Below are 16,130 nucleotides of genomic sequence, written 5' to 3'. Positions count from 1 at the left end.
TGTTGGAGAAATTGGTCCCAAATAAAACTGATAGTGCCTTGCTTCTCGTGTGGCCTCCATAGGAAACACTGGCAGCACAGCTTTCATACATTCGCATTACAAGTTCTATAATGTTGTTCCTTTTGAGCATTGCATTTACTATAGACTTTGTATAAGCCAAGTTTAGAGCACCTTAACGCCACCATAAGTTAAAATAATAGTGAAATTACGAATTAGACACCGAGGTAATTTTTTAATGCCAGGTTCTCCGTACTCTATTGGGACCAGACAAATCGCGGCAATTGCCTTGAAATAAGGTTGTATCGAATAAGCATATTCCCCTGCCACCCCCGCTCCAACGTTGTCACGGACTTTAAGCATGCAATAATGCCGTCCAATCCAGGAACGTCAACATCATAACAAGCATAATGACGACAGTCAGGCTCTTTTTAGCCTGATCATTACTGGAATATTCGTAAGCAACACCTATCCTAAATCGGTGTACATATTCCCCTCCTCCTTGTTACCGTTCCACCTCAATCTCTTTCCGCCTCGCAAGTGATCACAATGAAGTTTTTCCAGCCCATTGCCGTCTTTCTGTCTCTCCTCACCTCTATTGCCCCGGGCGGGGTGTTGGCGGCGGAAGAATCGGCAACTGCTCAACATCAGAAGGGCGAGACTGTGAGATACCAAGGACGTCAGTATTCCTTCACACGCAGTCTTGGCTGAGCACTCAATTGACTATTTCTAGTGAATTTATATGTATCCAAGCCCGGGAGGTTTAACCTTGGTCACAAGAAGCCTGGGAAAAGAACAGGTGTTCTTCTTCTTACCGATGTCTACGGCATCCAGTTGAAGGAGAACCGAGAGTAGGATTGTCCATTCACTCTTACTTTTCTTCACTAACTAATGCAGATTGGTCGATGACTTTGCCAAAGAGGGTTTTTTTGCTGTTGCACCAGACTTGTTTCGAGGTGATCCGGCAAAAGAAACTCCAGGCTTCAACATTACCGAGTTTCTTGCCAAGCATCCTCCCAGTGTCACTGACCCAATTGTTGCAAAGGCAATCAACTACCTACGCAATGAACTCGAAGTGAACTCCGTCGCTGCAACAGGCTATTGCTACGGTGGACGTTACGTCTTTCGTTCACTTGGCGAAAACGGTAAAGTCGATGTTGGCTTCACTGCTCATCCTAGTCTCTTGGCTACAGATGAGATTGAGGCTGTCAGAAAGCCCGTGTCGATCGCTGGTGCAGGTCAGTTTCAGCCCGTAATAGCAATAAAAGAAAAGACAAAAGCTGATATGGATATAGCCGAGGACCAGATTTTCCCCCAGCCCAGACAAGCAGAGACTGAAGCCATCCTCACTAAATTAGGCAAGCCTTTTACTTCGGTTCTGTACAGTGGTACTACTCATGGTTTTGCTGTTCGTGCAAATGCATCAAACCCACAGCAGGTTTTTGCCAAAGACGAAGCGTTCTATCAGGCTGTTCGTTTCTTTAATGCATGGGCCTAATCCACAGGACACAAGTTGCAGACCATGACCCCTTGCAAATTATCAGCAGAGATATTGCCACTTTCCTTCTCTTGCACGGAGTCCTGGCACATGACAGGCATTGTGCGCCATATAGTTATCTAATAGTACTTTCCACTGTTGTGCTTACCATACCTTTTCCAATTTGTACGTAGAGGAACCTGAACGACAGTTATTCTCTAAATACACTGGGATTCGGGAAGTCTTTGAGGCTCATAAGATGATCGAGTATTATAAGGGGATAAAGACAATATCAGGACCAGAGTCTCACAGAGTAAGATCAAACTCTCTAGGCCTTACAGATCATCGCGACTACATAGACTTTGCTACAAGAATAAAGATCTTTCAACGAAATATAGCCAAAGCAACCATTTTCTCCGTCGCCCTCAAGGACGATGCCTTTGCTAGTGGCTTCCACGTAGTCAGGCAAGATGCAGGAGCACCGGCGATAATCGTAAACTCCGACAAAGCATGAACTGAACATTATATTGCAGGGATTGAAGTGGCCCACCAAATGAGAATGAACTTATGTATGTCACGCTAATGCTTACGAGGCGGAAGATGCCGAACAAAGAGTTGGGGATGAGACGAACCAAGCTAGGCTAGCGATGAAGCCCAGTTGTGTTCACCGCTTACGCATGTACGGCCTCGCAGTTAGTCACTAATATTCTGACAGACTAGTTCTGAAAAGGATTATGCTCGGGATTCTCGGGCTTGTTACCGTTCTCTAACTGGCTTCTGAATGCTGTGGCTAGAAACTTAGTTTGTGATTTGAGTTCTCATCAAGGCTCCGATAATATATCATCAGAATAAGGATTTGTCACTGCATGAAACTCAATTTTGATTGGCAGAAACTTCATGTTACTTACTATCATGGGTTGACTTCGCAGACAGTTTCTGCCGGCTTGTATGCCAACGACCAACATGAAGTAAGGTATAAAGTAGCCTTAAGCTGCTGCAATCTAGTCTGGTTGACCTTTCACTAGCTCACAGCAATTCCCCTTTCTTCAACGCTCATATTCCTACCACAATGTCCGAGCATCAAACGGCTATCCCCAAAGGATCCTGGGTTCTTGTGACAGCCGCAAACGGCCATACTGGAAGCCATATTGTCTTCGAGCTACTGAAGAGAGACTTCAAGGTCCGCGGCACTGTTCGAGACTTGGAGTCCAGCCAGTGGCTACTGGAGGATGAATTTGTTTCGAAATGTGCCGAACGCGGCCATATCGAGCTTGTAATTGCTGACACGACCAAACCCCACGACTTCGACAGAGCCGTACAGGATGTCGCGGCTGTCATACATGTTGCAGTCATCGGAGACTTGGTTCCTGATCCCAATGTTGCTATTTCAGCTGCTATAGAATCAGCCTTGTCTGTTTGTCGATCAGCAGCAAAGGAGCCATCAGTCAAGCGGTTTGTCTTCACTTCGACCTTTTGGGCTGCTACCTTTCCAGTTCCTGGCGTCGGGGACACCATTACAAACCTTGACAGTTGGAACGATGCTGCTATTCAAGCTGCTTGGGCTCCTCCTCCATATGATGCAGATCGCATTATGCCAGTTTATTTCGCAGCCAAGGCTGAGGCAGAAAAGGCTGTTTGGAAGTTTGTCAAAGATGAGAAACTCCCCTGGGTAATCAACTCGGTCAGTCCTTGTGTTATCCTGGGAGACCTCCGAGATGATAAGCATCTACGGTCTGTACCGCCCCAGCTCGTTGAACAGCTGTATCTGGGGATTATTGAAAAGCTGCAAACCCCTGCTAGTAAGTATTATATCCATAACTGATGCTTGCGACTAATGATGAAAAGTGTATTACAGCCACGTCGCCGATGTCGCGATTATTCATGTCGCCGCCGCAATCGACCCCGACGTCCAAGGTCAACGCATTCAGGTTCTCGCATCATCGTTTACATGGAATGATTGTCTAGATATCCTACGAAGTGCTTAACCAAACCGCAGCTTCGTTGAAAACTTTATTTCGGGTGACCCAAAATTGATATACAAGATTGAGAACGATATTGCTCTTGATCTCTTACAGAAATGGGCCGGGCGTGGTTGGATCAGTTTGGAGGCGAGTGTTACAGAAGTAGTGGATTACTTGATCAAAACCAAGAGGCTGGATGACAAGTAGGCAGGTTTCATCGCATGTTCTCATATGGTTGTCATGGCTTATCTGTGAGCTTATTAATTAGCCTAATGATGAATACCATCAGCTGATGATTGGCTTTGGTCCCCGCTGAGTCAGATTCATGTTGAAAAAAAGAAGACCAGTTCTGACGTCCACTTCACTTCTTTTATCTTTGTCATCCCCGTATTAGCTCATCAACAATGGAGAATTGTACTAGAGACACGGAATATCAATCAGTTATTCAGAGACAAACGACGCTAGTCAGAAGAAGAGGCCGCGGCAGACTACCAAAAGACCGACCAGTTGAAGAACCCACAAAGTTTCAACCTGGAACGTTGCAATTCATCAACTCTGCTCATCCAGACGAGATCACCAATGCAAATAGTATCAAACTAATAAGATCACACGCAGCAAAGCTTTCTCGTGCTCTTCAGAAGGAAAGAGAGCAAGATGAGGCTCTTGTCGAGGGATATGACCCTGAAAACCTTCAAGTTGAAGCAGAGTTGAGATCGCTTGTTCACCCAGCAAGCGATACACGATACCGAAAGATCATGCCTAAAGCAAAAGTACATGGACAGACCGAAAATCGAGCACCAAGCCCACTCCAGTTGATCGGTGGTGCTCGCAGTGACGCATACACAGGATTTGCAAGACCACTTTCAGAAGATGAGCACTATCTCTTTGATTTCTGTACGTCTATCCTCCTCGACTTTCATTCAGCCAACTGAACCAACTAATATGTTATATCATAGATCTCAACTATGTTATTTCTTACGGATATACAGCATGCTATGCCCAAGACGATGAGCAAAACTTCGGTTATCTGATGAGGCATATCTGGGTGCCCAATGCAATGTCTAAACTCAGTCTTATGGCTGCCGTCTTTCACGTGGCGTGCCGGAACTATGTCGCCGCCACAAATAACACCCTGTCGAACAAATTTGCGGTCAAAAAACTTCAATATCGACTAATGTGCATCCAAATGGCTAAAGACGCCATCGAGTCGGAGGTTGTCGCTACAGATACAACTATCGCATTGGCTATGCTGATGGCCTCTGAAGCAGTGAGCATCCCTTCTTACTCTCTATCTTTAGGAAAAGGCTAATTGATCATTGAAGTTCCTTGAAGGAGATATGAGCGCATATTGGAGTCATGGTGCTGGCGTTATGAAAATGGTGCGTGCGCGAGGAGGCGTTGACATGCTGGGAATGTCAGGATTCTTGACTAGAACTGTCTCGGAATCTATCTATCTCACGCAGACCAATATGATAGCCGGCCTAGATGTCTTGGATCCAAAGACAACTGTCTCATGAGGTACAATCTGTTAAATAGCCACCAAATCTCAAAACACTGTACAGATCTTGGGTCGTAGTATACATTTCTGCGTGCAAGTCAGTGGTACGTGTTATATCAAAAGGTTTCTCAAATATGCGAATCTACTGTGTGATCAGAATGCATAACTACATGTTTCTGTACGTGCATCGTTGGTCAGCCGAATTACTCAGTACCTAGTTGTTGTTTTGGATGAGATATGAGAGCCTGGCGAGTATAGGCTCCGCCCTTCTCAACTGACCTTATCCAGTAGCTCTTGGCTTGTAAAGGGCTCTCGATAGCCCTGTTTCGAGTCGTCCAGAATTTGCCACTGACCGTGTCGGCATCGAGTCGATAAGACTTGTCGGGCTTGACTTTGATTTGTCGATGTAGTCAATGTCATCTCTAAATAGTTCCTATGAAATATTTCACCATTTATTATTAGGTTCAGAATGAATAGCAGTCTCGGTGCCGAAACGGCGAAAATTGTTCTAACTTCGTATTGCAATACGCAAGAATACGCTGCTACTGCCTTAGCCGTGCAGAGACACGTCTACATGCTGACAGACAAATCAAGTTCTCATTCAAAAGCGGATATCCCACTGAAGACATACACCCAGTAGTATCTTATTTGATATAGCGGTGATTGAGGCGTATTCAAAGGCCAATCGAAGGATGTAGCTGCGGAAACATGTGAAATCACAATAGTCTCAAAACAACATATAAACCCATTGAAACTCCCTTTTTCAAGCCAGAATATCAGCAGAGCTGAAGCATCTTCTCACAATGTTTTCTAAAACTACCTTTCTTCCCTTTGCGGCCCTTATAGCTCTCACAGCTAGCCAAAATCTACAGGCCACTCTACATACAACTTCATGGAACTCAACATTCAAACTCTCGCCTCAGCAACTTAGTCTTGCCAGCTTGACCACTGAACAAGGTGCGCAGATCAACAACATCATCAACTTTGACCGAACTCTACTCGCCAATGGTGGTCCTCACCAAGATGACTTTTACACCCTGCCCCCTGGTCTGAAGATCCCCAAGGTCGCGGGCGAGCTTATCAAGCTCCAAGAAATAACAGATCCAGAGCCATACACAATTCCTGCTTCGACCGCAATGTCTCGTTTCCTCTACTCAACTACAAATATTAATGGTACTCTTATTCCTGCTTCTGCTTACATCCTTTGGCCATATACCACCAAGAAAATGAAAAGCGTTCCCGACGGAAAGGCGCCAACTGTACTTTGGACTCACGGCACATCTGGATGGTATCCCACTGCCGCACCATCTACCCATCGCAGTCTCTTCTATCAAGACTTTGTGCCATATGCCTTGGCTCTAGCAGGGTATGCTGTTGTGGCCCCTGACTACGCTGGTCTCGGCGTTGGGACCTCATGGGATGGGACTGCCATTCCTCACGAATATGGCATCTATCAGGCTGGTGGAGCAGATGCTCTCAATTCCCTGAGAGCTGCTTTAACTGCATTTCCACAGCGTTTGACAACTGATTATGTAAATGTTGGTCATAGTCAGGGAGGTGCCGTTGGATGGGGTGTCTCTGAGCTTCTTGCGGAAAAGAAGGGAAAATTCAAGGATCTCGTTAAGGGCCATCTAGGAACCCTTCTTTTTGCCCCACCGACAGATGCATTCTCGTTGCCAGCTACTTCGATTACTACCTGGGTTGGTAAATATCTGAACCAAGTCTATCCTGAGTTCAAGCTTAGTGACTGGCTTACACCTCTGGGTATCGACCGAGTCACTCTTTTCAACCAGGTTGAGGGATCTCAAAGCGTCAGCGGCTTTCTCTTCCGCTCTGAAAAGGAGATAGTCCAGCCTGACTGGATGAACACATGGTCTGTGGCCGCTCTCAAAAGAATCGTTAACCCCGGTGAGAGGCCTTGGAAGGGACCTCTGTTTATCATCCATGGTGAAGAAGACCCAGCGGTGCATTACAACGCATCATTGGCTACTTCGAAGGCTACTTGCGAGAAGTATCCTGGTGATCTGGAGTTCTTGGGTGTTCCTGGAGTTGGTCACTTTCCTGGTATGTATGCAACTAGGTCGATTTGGATGGATTGGATCAATGATCGGTTTGAGGGACGCAAGGTCCAAAACCAAGGCTGTTTGCAGTCCCAAGTTGACCGATTCCTACCTGACGGTCATTATCAGCATGATCCAAACTCCTTTCCTTTGTGGGCCGGCAAGTCAGAATGGGCTTATGAGCTTCCTCAGGGTCATTAGTACCAAGCTTCCGGTTGACTAGTAGGAGGAGAGGTGGCTGGTGATTATGGAGAGCATGAGGGACATGATATGTACTGAACTGTGAAAGTGGCCGGGGATATATCTCAAAGAGATCCTCAGTGTACGGTAACCCAAATATTTTATTGTTATAAAACTACCAGCTTACAAAATAATTCACTCCTGTCCAATTCCCCCTTACTATGTCCTTGATTTGACAATGCCAAATTTCGTAAAAAGAAACTAAGTTCTCTCTGCTGATTTAAGCTCTCAGCCACAAGTCTTAACTGCAAGCTGCTGATTTTGCATCTCAACGCACACTGTAATGTGATACCGTCATTTGTTCCCCTTATCCTCCAAGCCGTCAAGATCAAGATAAGGGCAGTCCTTAGGTTTCGCGTAGAACGTGCCCCCAAGTTCTTTGATTAATTTCCAGCGCTCTTCCATCGTCAATGCGTTACCAATCCTTCCCAGACCTTTTCTCTTGGTCTGGGAAAAGGTAGTGTATAAGACCCAGACACCGCCGTCGGCCGGCCACCCAGCATACAACCGTGGAGAATCTGGTAAATCATACTTCCACTGTTTTTCGATTTCGCTATCGAGGTCTTTGACCCATGTTGCCCCTAGCTGGCGCATCCTAGCGCAGTGAGCCTCTTCCTCATCAGGGTCGCCTGAACTGTTCGCGGGCTTGAACCGGTCGAGGCCAAGGAACTCGAGTTCAGCTATGGAGCAGAGATGGGTATAGTAGCCGCCCTTTTTAGGCCAACCTGTTACCGAGCCACCCGTGAGACCACCAAATTGGCATCGGGGAAACCATGTTACCCCGAATTCACCATCAAAGCTGCATTCAGACAGGCTTCCAGGGATATGGGATATGGTATCTTCTGATGCTGGGAGGAGAATTTTCTGACTATTTTGGGAGCTTGCAAAACAGGTAGTAATGAGTATAGCTAGTAGGAAGAGAACTGAACCTGCTTGTGTGGACATTGACAACGGTCTTGTGTTTTGGCTAGGGGGGTAGCAGAATGTTGGGATGGATGAGGATTCTGAGGGGCGATACATTTGGTGCATAAAGAGAGATCTAAACTTATATTGGTGACATCCAACTAAGTCAAGGAATGTTAGATGTTCCGGTACCGCACGTGCCATAATTACTTGGTGTTGGTTGTTAAACTGTGACTGTCGGATCCACAAGCATGCCATTTGATGGACAGGCATTGGTAGATTCTTTCCAGCTTCTCCAAGCATTAACAGGCTTCCCATGACAATAGTCTTTTCAGACAAGCAATGATTGGGCATTCTAATTTATGAACGCGCCGCCAATCTATGGATACCTGGTTATGATGAATCAGATTCGTCGAGGTTTCCGGCGATTTCCCAATACAGAATGTTTCATCCTACATTGTCCCCGGAACCGACGAATCAAATCCATGTAATAAGCCCAAGTGTTGGCTGTTGGTTATCAAAGCTAAGTTAGCAGGTTAGCTAATGCGTCACTTGGCTATGGGTCCACCGTCGTTTCTGTGAGAGCCAACAGTTGGCTTCCTGCTCTAACTGTAGTAACTCTTTCGGCACCAACGTCAAATGTAGCAAGTAGCATCTTGAAAACGCAGGCTGTAATAAAGCAGCCAGCTTTTCTCTCAAGTCCGTCCATGAGTCAAGGGATAGAGGTTAGTTGTGTCAATGATGTGAGTCCCATGTACATCAGGCGTATACCTTGTCCCTGACTGTTTTCTTATCCCTGCAACTGTTGGCCATGACAATTTGCTGCCAAGAAAGTTTTATTTGAAACTTGCTGTCAACCAACTGCATATCAACCATGCTCCGTTATCATCCATTGCCCCATCGGGTCTCTGGCGCGTAAGGTGGGGAGTTTAAAGGGTTAACGCTGTTTTCTGTATTTACACCGATCACCAGGCCCCCTATTATCTCCAATGATGAAGTCCATCCTCTTCCTAGTTGCCTCTATCGCCTTCACCTCTACGTTCGCTGCATCAGTACATACTGCAGATATTGATGATCTTAAAGGAGCAACTGATACGTTCAATGCTGCACTTAGAGAGAGTCAATATAACCTCACAGAAGCAGACGGAGATGTAGGTGACTTTGCCACGAGACTCTTCGGCTTCGAAGGCTGTGGTTACTGGGGTTCTCTCAAGCGGAAGGCAATTTACTCTGGTTGGCAGCAAGCCTGGCATATGATGGACGCAATTCAAGGAAAGGAGCTCAACTGGAACGAAGCTGCAGCAGTAGAATTCTTCGCACCTCCTTTCATCAACGAAGAAGAGCAGTCTGCCATCAAAAGCACTATCTCCCCACTTCTATCTTCTTTGTATGTGTTGCTGACTTGGCGACAGAGATCATTGATACTGTTGTGACCATTAGAGCTGGCAGCAGTCTCAATCCGTTTCAATGGCGACTTCATGTTCGTTGCGACGATCCTAGCGATATATGCAAATGCAAACCACACACTCAGCTGGCATACACAACCAACAAAGACCAGGAGTCGGGAAAAGCACGTATCGCGTTTTGTCCCAATTATTTCCTTGAGCCAGATCTTCTCAAAGTCATTGATGGAAACAGCAAGAAGGAGTTGCCCATAGAACATCGTGCAGATCTCAACAACTACGTTCGCAATAAAGGTATGAATGTTTATTGTCTTCTTACTTTCTCGTGCTTTTGATTAATTTTCCTAGGACGTGTTTGGTTCCATGAGCTTCTCCATGTTGATTGGGCCTCTGGCGTGGACCCGCGCTATAATATTGCTGATCTTCATGCTCTGTACGTCCGGGGAGACCAAACCATCGTCAAGCAAAAGATTTACAACCCAGCGAAGACGAAAGGTCTCGCTACGTTTCCCCTCGATCCAGCTTGTTGGATTAAGAGAAGCGCTGATAACTTCGCCATGTATGCGATGGCCAAAACCGTTCAAAAGATCACTGGCAATTATCCTCATCTTCCCTTCGCCTCAACATTAGAATGTGTGTAAGACATTCCCCATGCCGGACTTGATCCTTTTATGGCGGAGGGCGTAATGATTGATCGAAAATTGGCAGCCATGGTTGGCACCGAAGGTCAAGGCAAGTGTCAAGCCTCTGAGGATGAACATGGCCCTGGAGACAAGGGTCTTGTTGTCCCAAAGACCTCTAGTGCCTGGTTTTCGGGTCAAGATCGTTACCCCGAGGACTATAATCGCCAATTACGAGGTTGGTTGGCCGATGCGAATCCTCGCCACAACCGTGTTCGCATCGTGCTAATGCAAACTTTGATGGGGTCCCAATGGATAGCTATTCAAGATACACCCGAAGAGCCTGTCAAAGACTTCTGCCTCGCAAAAGTCCTATCAAAGGTACCCGCAAAGGCAGACGAGGACAACCCGGAGTTTCCAACTGAACTTCCTGCATTCGAGGCCCATGGAGCCAAGGGGTGCATTTATTCTGGAACTTCTAACATTGTAGGTAATTTGACTTGTGAGAATGGTCCTTTGGATATTCGCTGCTGGGAGGACCCTGAATGGAGGGAGATGTCTTATTGTGATGGAGGGAAGTACATGCTGGGAATCAAGTGTGACTGGGCGTGATTTGTTGCATATTTGTGTGCGATATTGTTTGACAGTTGTTTAAGCCAGTATTTGTTATATATTGTTGTTATCTTATGCATTCTACTTGTCTCTATATATCAAGTTCAAGTCATACTCTTTGGTAGGTGCTCACTCGGTTTTCTGTGCTGATATAAGCTCACAATAGAATATCCAACCATCAAACTTTATGCGATATCTCGTCGTAGAAACACAGCGTCGACTGGGGGTTCTTCGTCGTCCAAGTAGTGGCCAGGCTGCATGTGAATCAGCCTATATCCTCGCCGTTCATACCAGTCCTGGTTAGTTGACTAAAATGTGTCAGCTTTGTTGATGGCAAACATTCACAACGGCCAAGACTTACGCCCAACTCCTCTCCGTTCTTTTCTCGGTACAGCTTCTTCTGCATTTCCTTCTCAGCGGTGTCAAGTGCGAGGGTTTTGGCACATAGTGGCTCCTCAATTGCCATTGACTCGACGATGTCCATGGCTGCTCGCCCGATGCCTTTGCTTCGGAGTGCTTTTGAGACGTAAAATGTCTTGATCCAGTAGACGCCTTCTTTGGGAAGATCTAGTACAAAGTTTCCTGTTTTCTCGTTTCTGTCATCGAGTGAGATATGGCCCACGGGATAGAACTTTGTATGTGTTGGTTTTCGGGGTTTGGCTCTGAGGCTTTCGGCTGTGTCAACCAATGGCGCCTTGTCCTGAGAGTCGTCAGTCATGTCCAGTATTTATCAGTTTCATAAGCTGACTTCAGGGTACGCATCTAAGTGCAATTGAAGAGTTTCGCGGGTTTCGGGGTCATCTGGTCGCAGCGTCTAGTCAAAGTTAAACGTCTACAATTGTGAATCGATTCTTGAGGAAACTAACGATCCAGAAAATGGACTTCTGGCCCGAGACTTGTCTTTCTTTCCATCCTTCAACTAATTGCTTGTCCCAACCGCATTGAACTCGCTGTGCATAAATGCGGTTGACATGCTCTGGAGAGTTGGGGTCCCAAGGGACTAAGACAAGCTGATCTTGACGTGTTGCTGACGGCATAGCTGATTCGATTTTGTATCTCAAACTTTTATCGCATCAAGAATAGATAGACTATTAGAGTTTTTGAAAAAGAACCTCGAAACATAGGGATAATTATTGAGGCTTGAATGAACTATTTGTCATATACGGTAATGAGTCATTGGAGGGCGCGGAATACGAGTTTGTCCGAGTTATCTGGTGTAATTTCTTCGCTAAATGACGCGCCCGGAGTTGGACATTTCGCCCCGAACTTCCTTTCTTGTTCAAAGCAGCGAGACTCATGGGAACTTTTGAGTACTACAAGCTCAGTCGAGTTCCCTCCGGTCTTACAATCAACAGCTTTCCATTATATAAGTTCCGATGTCGAGTCAGTCCAGCAACTCCAGTTACTGAAACTGAGTGTTTCCATTATCGTGTGATGAGCTTTTCGACAGATACGGATTACGGTACTTAAACTTTCACATAGTATACATGCTCGGAAAATTATAGTCAGGTCAATTTCTACACAATTCACTCCTTGATCCAAAATCTCTCCACTCAACTGTATAGTATGAACCGCAAAGCTCCGGCCACCATTTCAATTTCAACCTAGGTTACACACCTGTACAGGGTAAGACGTTAAGTAACGCGTAGCCTCAATGTTACCTGAGCTTGAGATCAACTTTTTGAGGTTATGGGTGCCACATTCTTCGGCAGTTGTAATGGTCCAAGAGGGTGTCTGTGTGTTGCTCCGTAAATAATTTGTGTTGATATCCGTGGGCATGTGAGGGCGTCTAACCAGAGATAAAGTCTGTACAAAACACGTTTTTGTATTTCGGGCCCATATCCAGTAAAGGTTTCTCACGGTCAATCAGTAAAAGTAACGTCATCTTGAATTGTCGCGTTCACATCCCCTCCGTCATTAAATGGATTGAGAAGCACTTAACTTCCTGTGCCAATGTCACATCACCCAAGCATAATCATTCTATATCCCATCTATTGAATCCACTATGGTATCCCCGACACACGCTCCCAAAACAATTCACAAAGGAATAAAAATACAGAGAAATTGTGGTATCTAGTGTATAATCATCAACTGTCTGTCAAGCTCTTGATCCTTTTCCATGGTTGCTTTGCAGATTGCACTCCTTCCAAGGCGGACTAGCTCAACAACAAAGTCATTGATAAGCTTCATATGAGAGACCTCGGAAGTGGTCAGTCGGCGCACTGGGAGATTGTTGATTAGATCAGCGGCTGCTTTGAGAAGCTCAAGGTCTTGCTCAGCCCGTTCATGGAGTGGATACAGCAAGATGTTGAAGAAGAGAGTGATCATGGCTGCTGTGGGGTAGAAGACAATAACCCTACACACGAGTTAGTCACGGAGCTGGATTCGGTTTGCGTGGACTTTTCTTACCAGAATGCTTCACCAGCGACTCCACACATTGCTGCCCGCAAGTATACAAGTGTCGACCGACTAGCTTCCAGCGCAAGAGCATTGCTCGATTCAACTCCAGGAACCCATTCGGGCTGGTCGTTAGGGTTTCCGGGATCAGGCTCCATGCATCTGCCACTTGCTCGATGGATTGCAATCATGAGATGATGATAGTCCAAATGCAGAGTGATGTGTCTCATACTGCGAGGGAGATGCATCCCTTGAAGGGCGACTTGAGACTCATTGGTGATTGACAGCGCTGGACGGAATGAAGGGGGTAGAGATTGTCTCCATGCTTCGAGCTCTTCGTCAAGCTCTCTGATGTCACAAAGTAGTTGTGCATGAGACTTCTTAGCAGCCTGAGCCGAATATAGAAGACGACTGGTTTTGTCTTTGAGTTGACTCAGGCGAGGGTCGCCCGGAAGATGAGGCATGAGACTCTCTTCGTCGAAGGAAACTTGGGGGAGGCTTTCATTGAGTTTGGGTAGGTATTCATAGCAGTCGTAATAGGTCTCCGGAAGGGTGAGATCACAATACTCGTCGGACATGAGTGGCGGTTGACCTGTCCGTAGAGCGATATCTTTATCGAAGATATAGCATAGCCAGAATAGCATGCGCAGTTGACGCCGTTCCCTCTCTGAGCGTGTGACTTGCGAGCCTCGCGACTTACACGATATGTTTGTATGGCCGCCAAGGGTGAAAACCATGCGGCACGCAATGGCATGGAACATGGCGCCGGATCGAAGGCGTCCAGAAAATATCTCATGCATGTTCTAGACATTTGTTAATTCTATTGGGGACCAATCTTCAGTTCAAGTCCTTACCAGCATGAAGACTATTTGGAGGTTGTTGATACTAGCTATTTCCAGGACATCTGTGAGTAGATAACGTGCTTTTGTGGCACACAAGTCTGTGTCGATGCTTGGCGAAGCTGCAAATGTATCATGGAAGAGTACTATCGTTGAGAGAAAAGCTAAGACGCCGACCTTGGCACTAAGATGCTCCAAAGAAGGACCATCGCCCGTGTATGGCTGATACGCTAGCTCAATGGTATCCTTAAACAGAACTCGTTCCACGATGGGAAATACCAAACTGAAAGAGGAATGGATAAAGGCGTCGAAAGCCTTCTCAGTAATACTTCTATCAGGAAGTTCGTATAGGTCGCGTTGGTCATGGTAAACGTGAGGTGCAGGCGATTGGGAAGGGTTGGAGTGATCTGTAGCGCCAGGATTGAGAATAACTTCGTGGCCAGTCTTTGAAATTATCCACTGTCTTCCCTCTTCTGAAAGCAAAGGTAGTCCATTGTGCTGACTGATGTGGCCAAAGTGGCAGCCACCGTAATGGAGTTGCCCATAGGAAACAGAGCTGGTGAAACCGCCAGCAGGAGATGGGGCCTGAGATATAAACGGAGATCCCTGGGATACACTTGCAGATCTCGAATCCGTGGCTCTCAAAAAGGAAGAAGATGGCCGGTTGAATGACAACTTTTGAGGGGTATCGTTGGTTGAGTCTCCAGTACCAGGGTCTGAACTCTTGTGGGGGTCAGTGGCTAGTGAACTTGGAGTCAATGGTTTTGCTGCAGTGTTTTCTGAGTTCTTCTGATTAGAAAGTGTATGAGAAAGGGCATCCTCAATGCGCTTGAGGCGCTCTGCCAGACTTTGCTCTGATGTTTGACGAGATCTAATAGACGAGTTAAAATGAACTACTCCACGGGGCTGAACGCCACGGTCTGAACCTACCTAGCCTTGGCTGTCTTTTTCCGCCCTCTCACTCGGTTAAATGTACAATCCAAGCCATGGTGCTCACACCAGTTGCAGGGTGTATCTGGGCTTGTTGAATCGCATTGGATCTAGAAGAATGAGGGCAACTTGTTAGCCAACTGGGGAAGAATGCATTACACCTTCACAAATACAAGCATGCAGGATGGGATAGATAGTATCAATCTCGCCAAGGGATGGATGGAACTGATCGATAAAGGGGAAGCGGAGGTCCCGGGAATGAACGGAGATGGGGCCTCGTATACGTACCTTTCTCTTATGACAGGCATCACAGGCCCGTTTCTGCATCATGATTACTTGTTCCGCTCTGACATGCAAGTGAGACTAGATTGGAGGAAGAAGGGAGGCGGGTTAATTCGCCGAAATCGAGTCTGCCAACTTGGACGTTGGGCTCAGTTCCACAACTGAACCAAACCAAATCAACCGGCCGGAAGTTTTGAAGAAAATAACAGTAAACGACGATATGGTGTAAGCCTCCGGCTGAAAAGCCAAGATATGAGGCAAAACGAGGCTAATGTGTTAAAATCGCGGTCTTTTCGCGAGAAAGTCCATGACCGAAAGATTCGTCAACGCGGAACATGAGGCTCTCCGAGGATGGTTCGGAGGATGGTATTGAAGAAGAATGCGACACGACCGCTGAATAAGCGGAGGAAGCTTAAAGCAGAAACGAGAACGAGGTCAGCGCTAGACGACATCAGACAAAGTGTGAAACCTTGAACCAGGATCCCACGTGAAGATCACGACCCAAACTTGGACTAGACATGGGTTGATCTGCCGAAGACCTTGACTAAGCGGAAGATTCAAGAGTTTCTCTTCTTCCGGCCCATTTTTACCAGCGGCAGATACTTTTCAATTTATAGACAGATCGGTCCTCAATTACCCCTTGAAAATGATTGCAGCTGATCTTGTAGGGGTCAAAGTCGGAAAGACGGTTATAAAAAGACCGACTCGGATGCGGCTTGTTATCTTTGCGTCATCATTTTTACTTTTTACTCAGTCGGAGCTCGTCGCAGTTTTTTACAGTCCGTCTCACATCTTAACGAATGCGAACCTGGCTGTGCAGGCCCGTTCCCTCGTAGTCGGTCTTTTCGCACTCATTTATTTGTCCGCCATGACAACAATTAACTTTGTATTCCTAAGCTGGTATCCATATT

The 16,130-nt window shown here is 46.3% G+C and overlaps 8 protein-coding genes; 5 read left to right on the top strand and 3 right to left on the bottom strand.

Annotated features, from left to right (window-relative positions):
- Positions 1 to 546: 546 nt before the first annotated feature.
- Positions 547 to 1,495, top strand: FFUJ_05774 (related to dienelactone hydrolase family protein; the record flags this gene model as incomplete). XM_023579024.1 has 3 exons in its annotated part: positions 547 to 676; positions 731 to 848; positions 895 to 1,495. The coding sequence occupies 3 exons, from the start codon at positions 547 to 549 to the stop codon at positions 1,493 to 1,495; spliced, it is 849 nt and encodes a 282-aa protein (XP_023431935.1).
- A 1,048-nt stretch (positions 1,496 to 2,543) lies between these two features.
- FFUJ_05773 (related to NADPH-dependent aldehyde reductase) lies at positions 2,544 to 3,642 on the top strand (the record flags this gene model as incomplete). XM_023579023.1 has 3 exons in its annotated part: positions 2,544 to 3,273; positions 3,320 to 3,416; positions 3,471 to 3,642. The coding sequence occupies 3 exons, from the start codon at positions 2,544 to 2,546 to the stop codon at positions 3,640 to 3,642; spliced, it is 999 nt and encodes a 332-aa protein (XP_023431934.1).
- A 197-nt stretch (positions 3,643 to 3,839) lies between these two features.
- Positions 3,840 to 4,952, top strand: FFUJ_05772 (uncharacterized protein; the record flags this gene model as incomplete). XM_023579022.1 has 3 exons in its annotated part: positions 3,840 to 4,329; positions 4,392 to 4,702; positions 4,758 to 4,952. 3 exons carry the CDS (start codon positions 3,840 to 3,842, stop codon positions 4,950 to 4,952), a joined length of 996 nt encoding a protein of 331 aa, XP_023431933.1.
- Positions 4,953 to 5,736: 784 nt separating this feature from the next.
- On the top strand, positions 5,737 to 7,194 carry FFUJ_05771 (related to secretory lipase; the record flags this gene model as incomplete). Its single annotated transcript, XM_023579021.1, has 1 exon — positions 5,737 to 7,194. The coding sequence occupies one exon, from the start codon at positions 5,737 to 5,739 to the stop codon at positions 7,192 to 7,194; it is 1,458 nt and encodes a 485-aa protein (XP_023431932.1).
- A 333-nt stretch (positions 7,195 to 7,527) lies between these two features.
- On the bottom strand, positions 7,528 to 8,178 carry FFUJ_05770 (uncharacterized protein; the record flags this gene model as incomplete). The annotated part of the gene is made up of 1 exon (XM_023579020.1): positions 7,528 to 8,178. The coding sequence occupies one exon, from the start codon at positions 8,176 to 8,178 to the stop codon at positions 7,528 to 7,530; it is 651 nt and encodes a 216-aa protein (XP_023431931.1).
- Positions 8,179 to 9,128: 950 nt separating this feature from the next.
- Positions 9,129 to 10,771, top strand: FFUJ_05769 (uncharacterized protein; the record flags this gene model as incomplete). XM_023579019.1 has 4 exons in its annotated part: positions 9,129 to 9,523; positions 9,577 to 9,833; positions 9,888 to 10,172; positions 10,248 to 10,771. 4 exons carry the CDS (start codon positions 9,129 to 9,131, stop codon positions 10,769 to 10,771), a joined length of 1,461 nt encoding a protein of 486 aa, XP_023431930.1.
- Positions 10,772 to 10,956: 185 nt separating this feature from the next.
- On the bottom strand, positions 10,957 to 11,808 carry FFUJ_05768 (uncharacterized protein; the record flags this gene model as incomplete). XM_023579018.1 has 4 exons in its annotated part: positions 10,957 to 11,079; positions 11,133 to 11,471; positions 11,520 to 11,585; positions 11,638 to 11,808. 4 exons carry the CDS (start codon positions 11,806 to 11,808, stop codon positions 10,957 to 10,959), a joined length of 699 nt encoding a protein of 232 aa, XP_023431929.1.
- Positions 11,809 to 12,844: 1,036 nt separating this feature from the next.
- FFUJ_05767 (related to transcriptional activator Mut3p) lies at positions 12,845 to 14,995 on the bottom strand (the record flags this gene model as incomplete). XM_023579016.1 has 4 exons in its annotated part: positions 12,845 to 13,127; positions 13,181 to 13,971; positions 14,023 to 14,878; positions 14,970 to 14,995. 4 exons carry the CDS (start codon positions 14,993 to 14,995, stop codon positions 12,845 to 12,847), a joined length of 1,956 nt encoding a protein of 651 aa, XP_023431928.1.
- Between the last annotated feature and the right edge of the window lie 1,135 nt (positions 14,996 to 16,130).

This window comes from Fusarium fujikuroi, chromosome FFUJ_chr06, assembly GCF_900079805.1.
Source record: "Fusarium fujikuroi IMI 58289 draft genome, chromosome FFUJ_chr06".
Lineage (NCBI taxonomy): Eukaryota > Fungi > Ascomycota > Sordariomycetes > Hypocreales > Nectriaceae > Fusarium > Fusarium fujikuroi.
The sequence above is the reverse complement of the archived record's forward strand: the minus strand, read 5'-3'. Positions and strand labels throughout refer to the sequence as shown.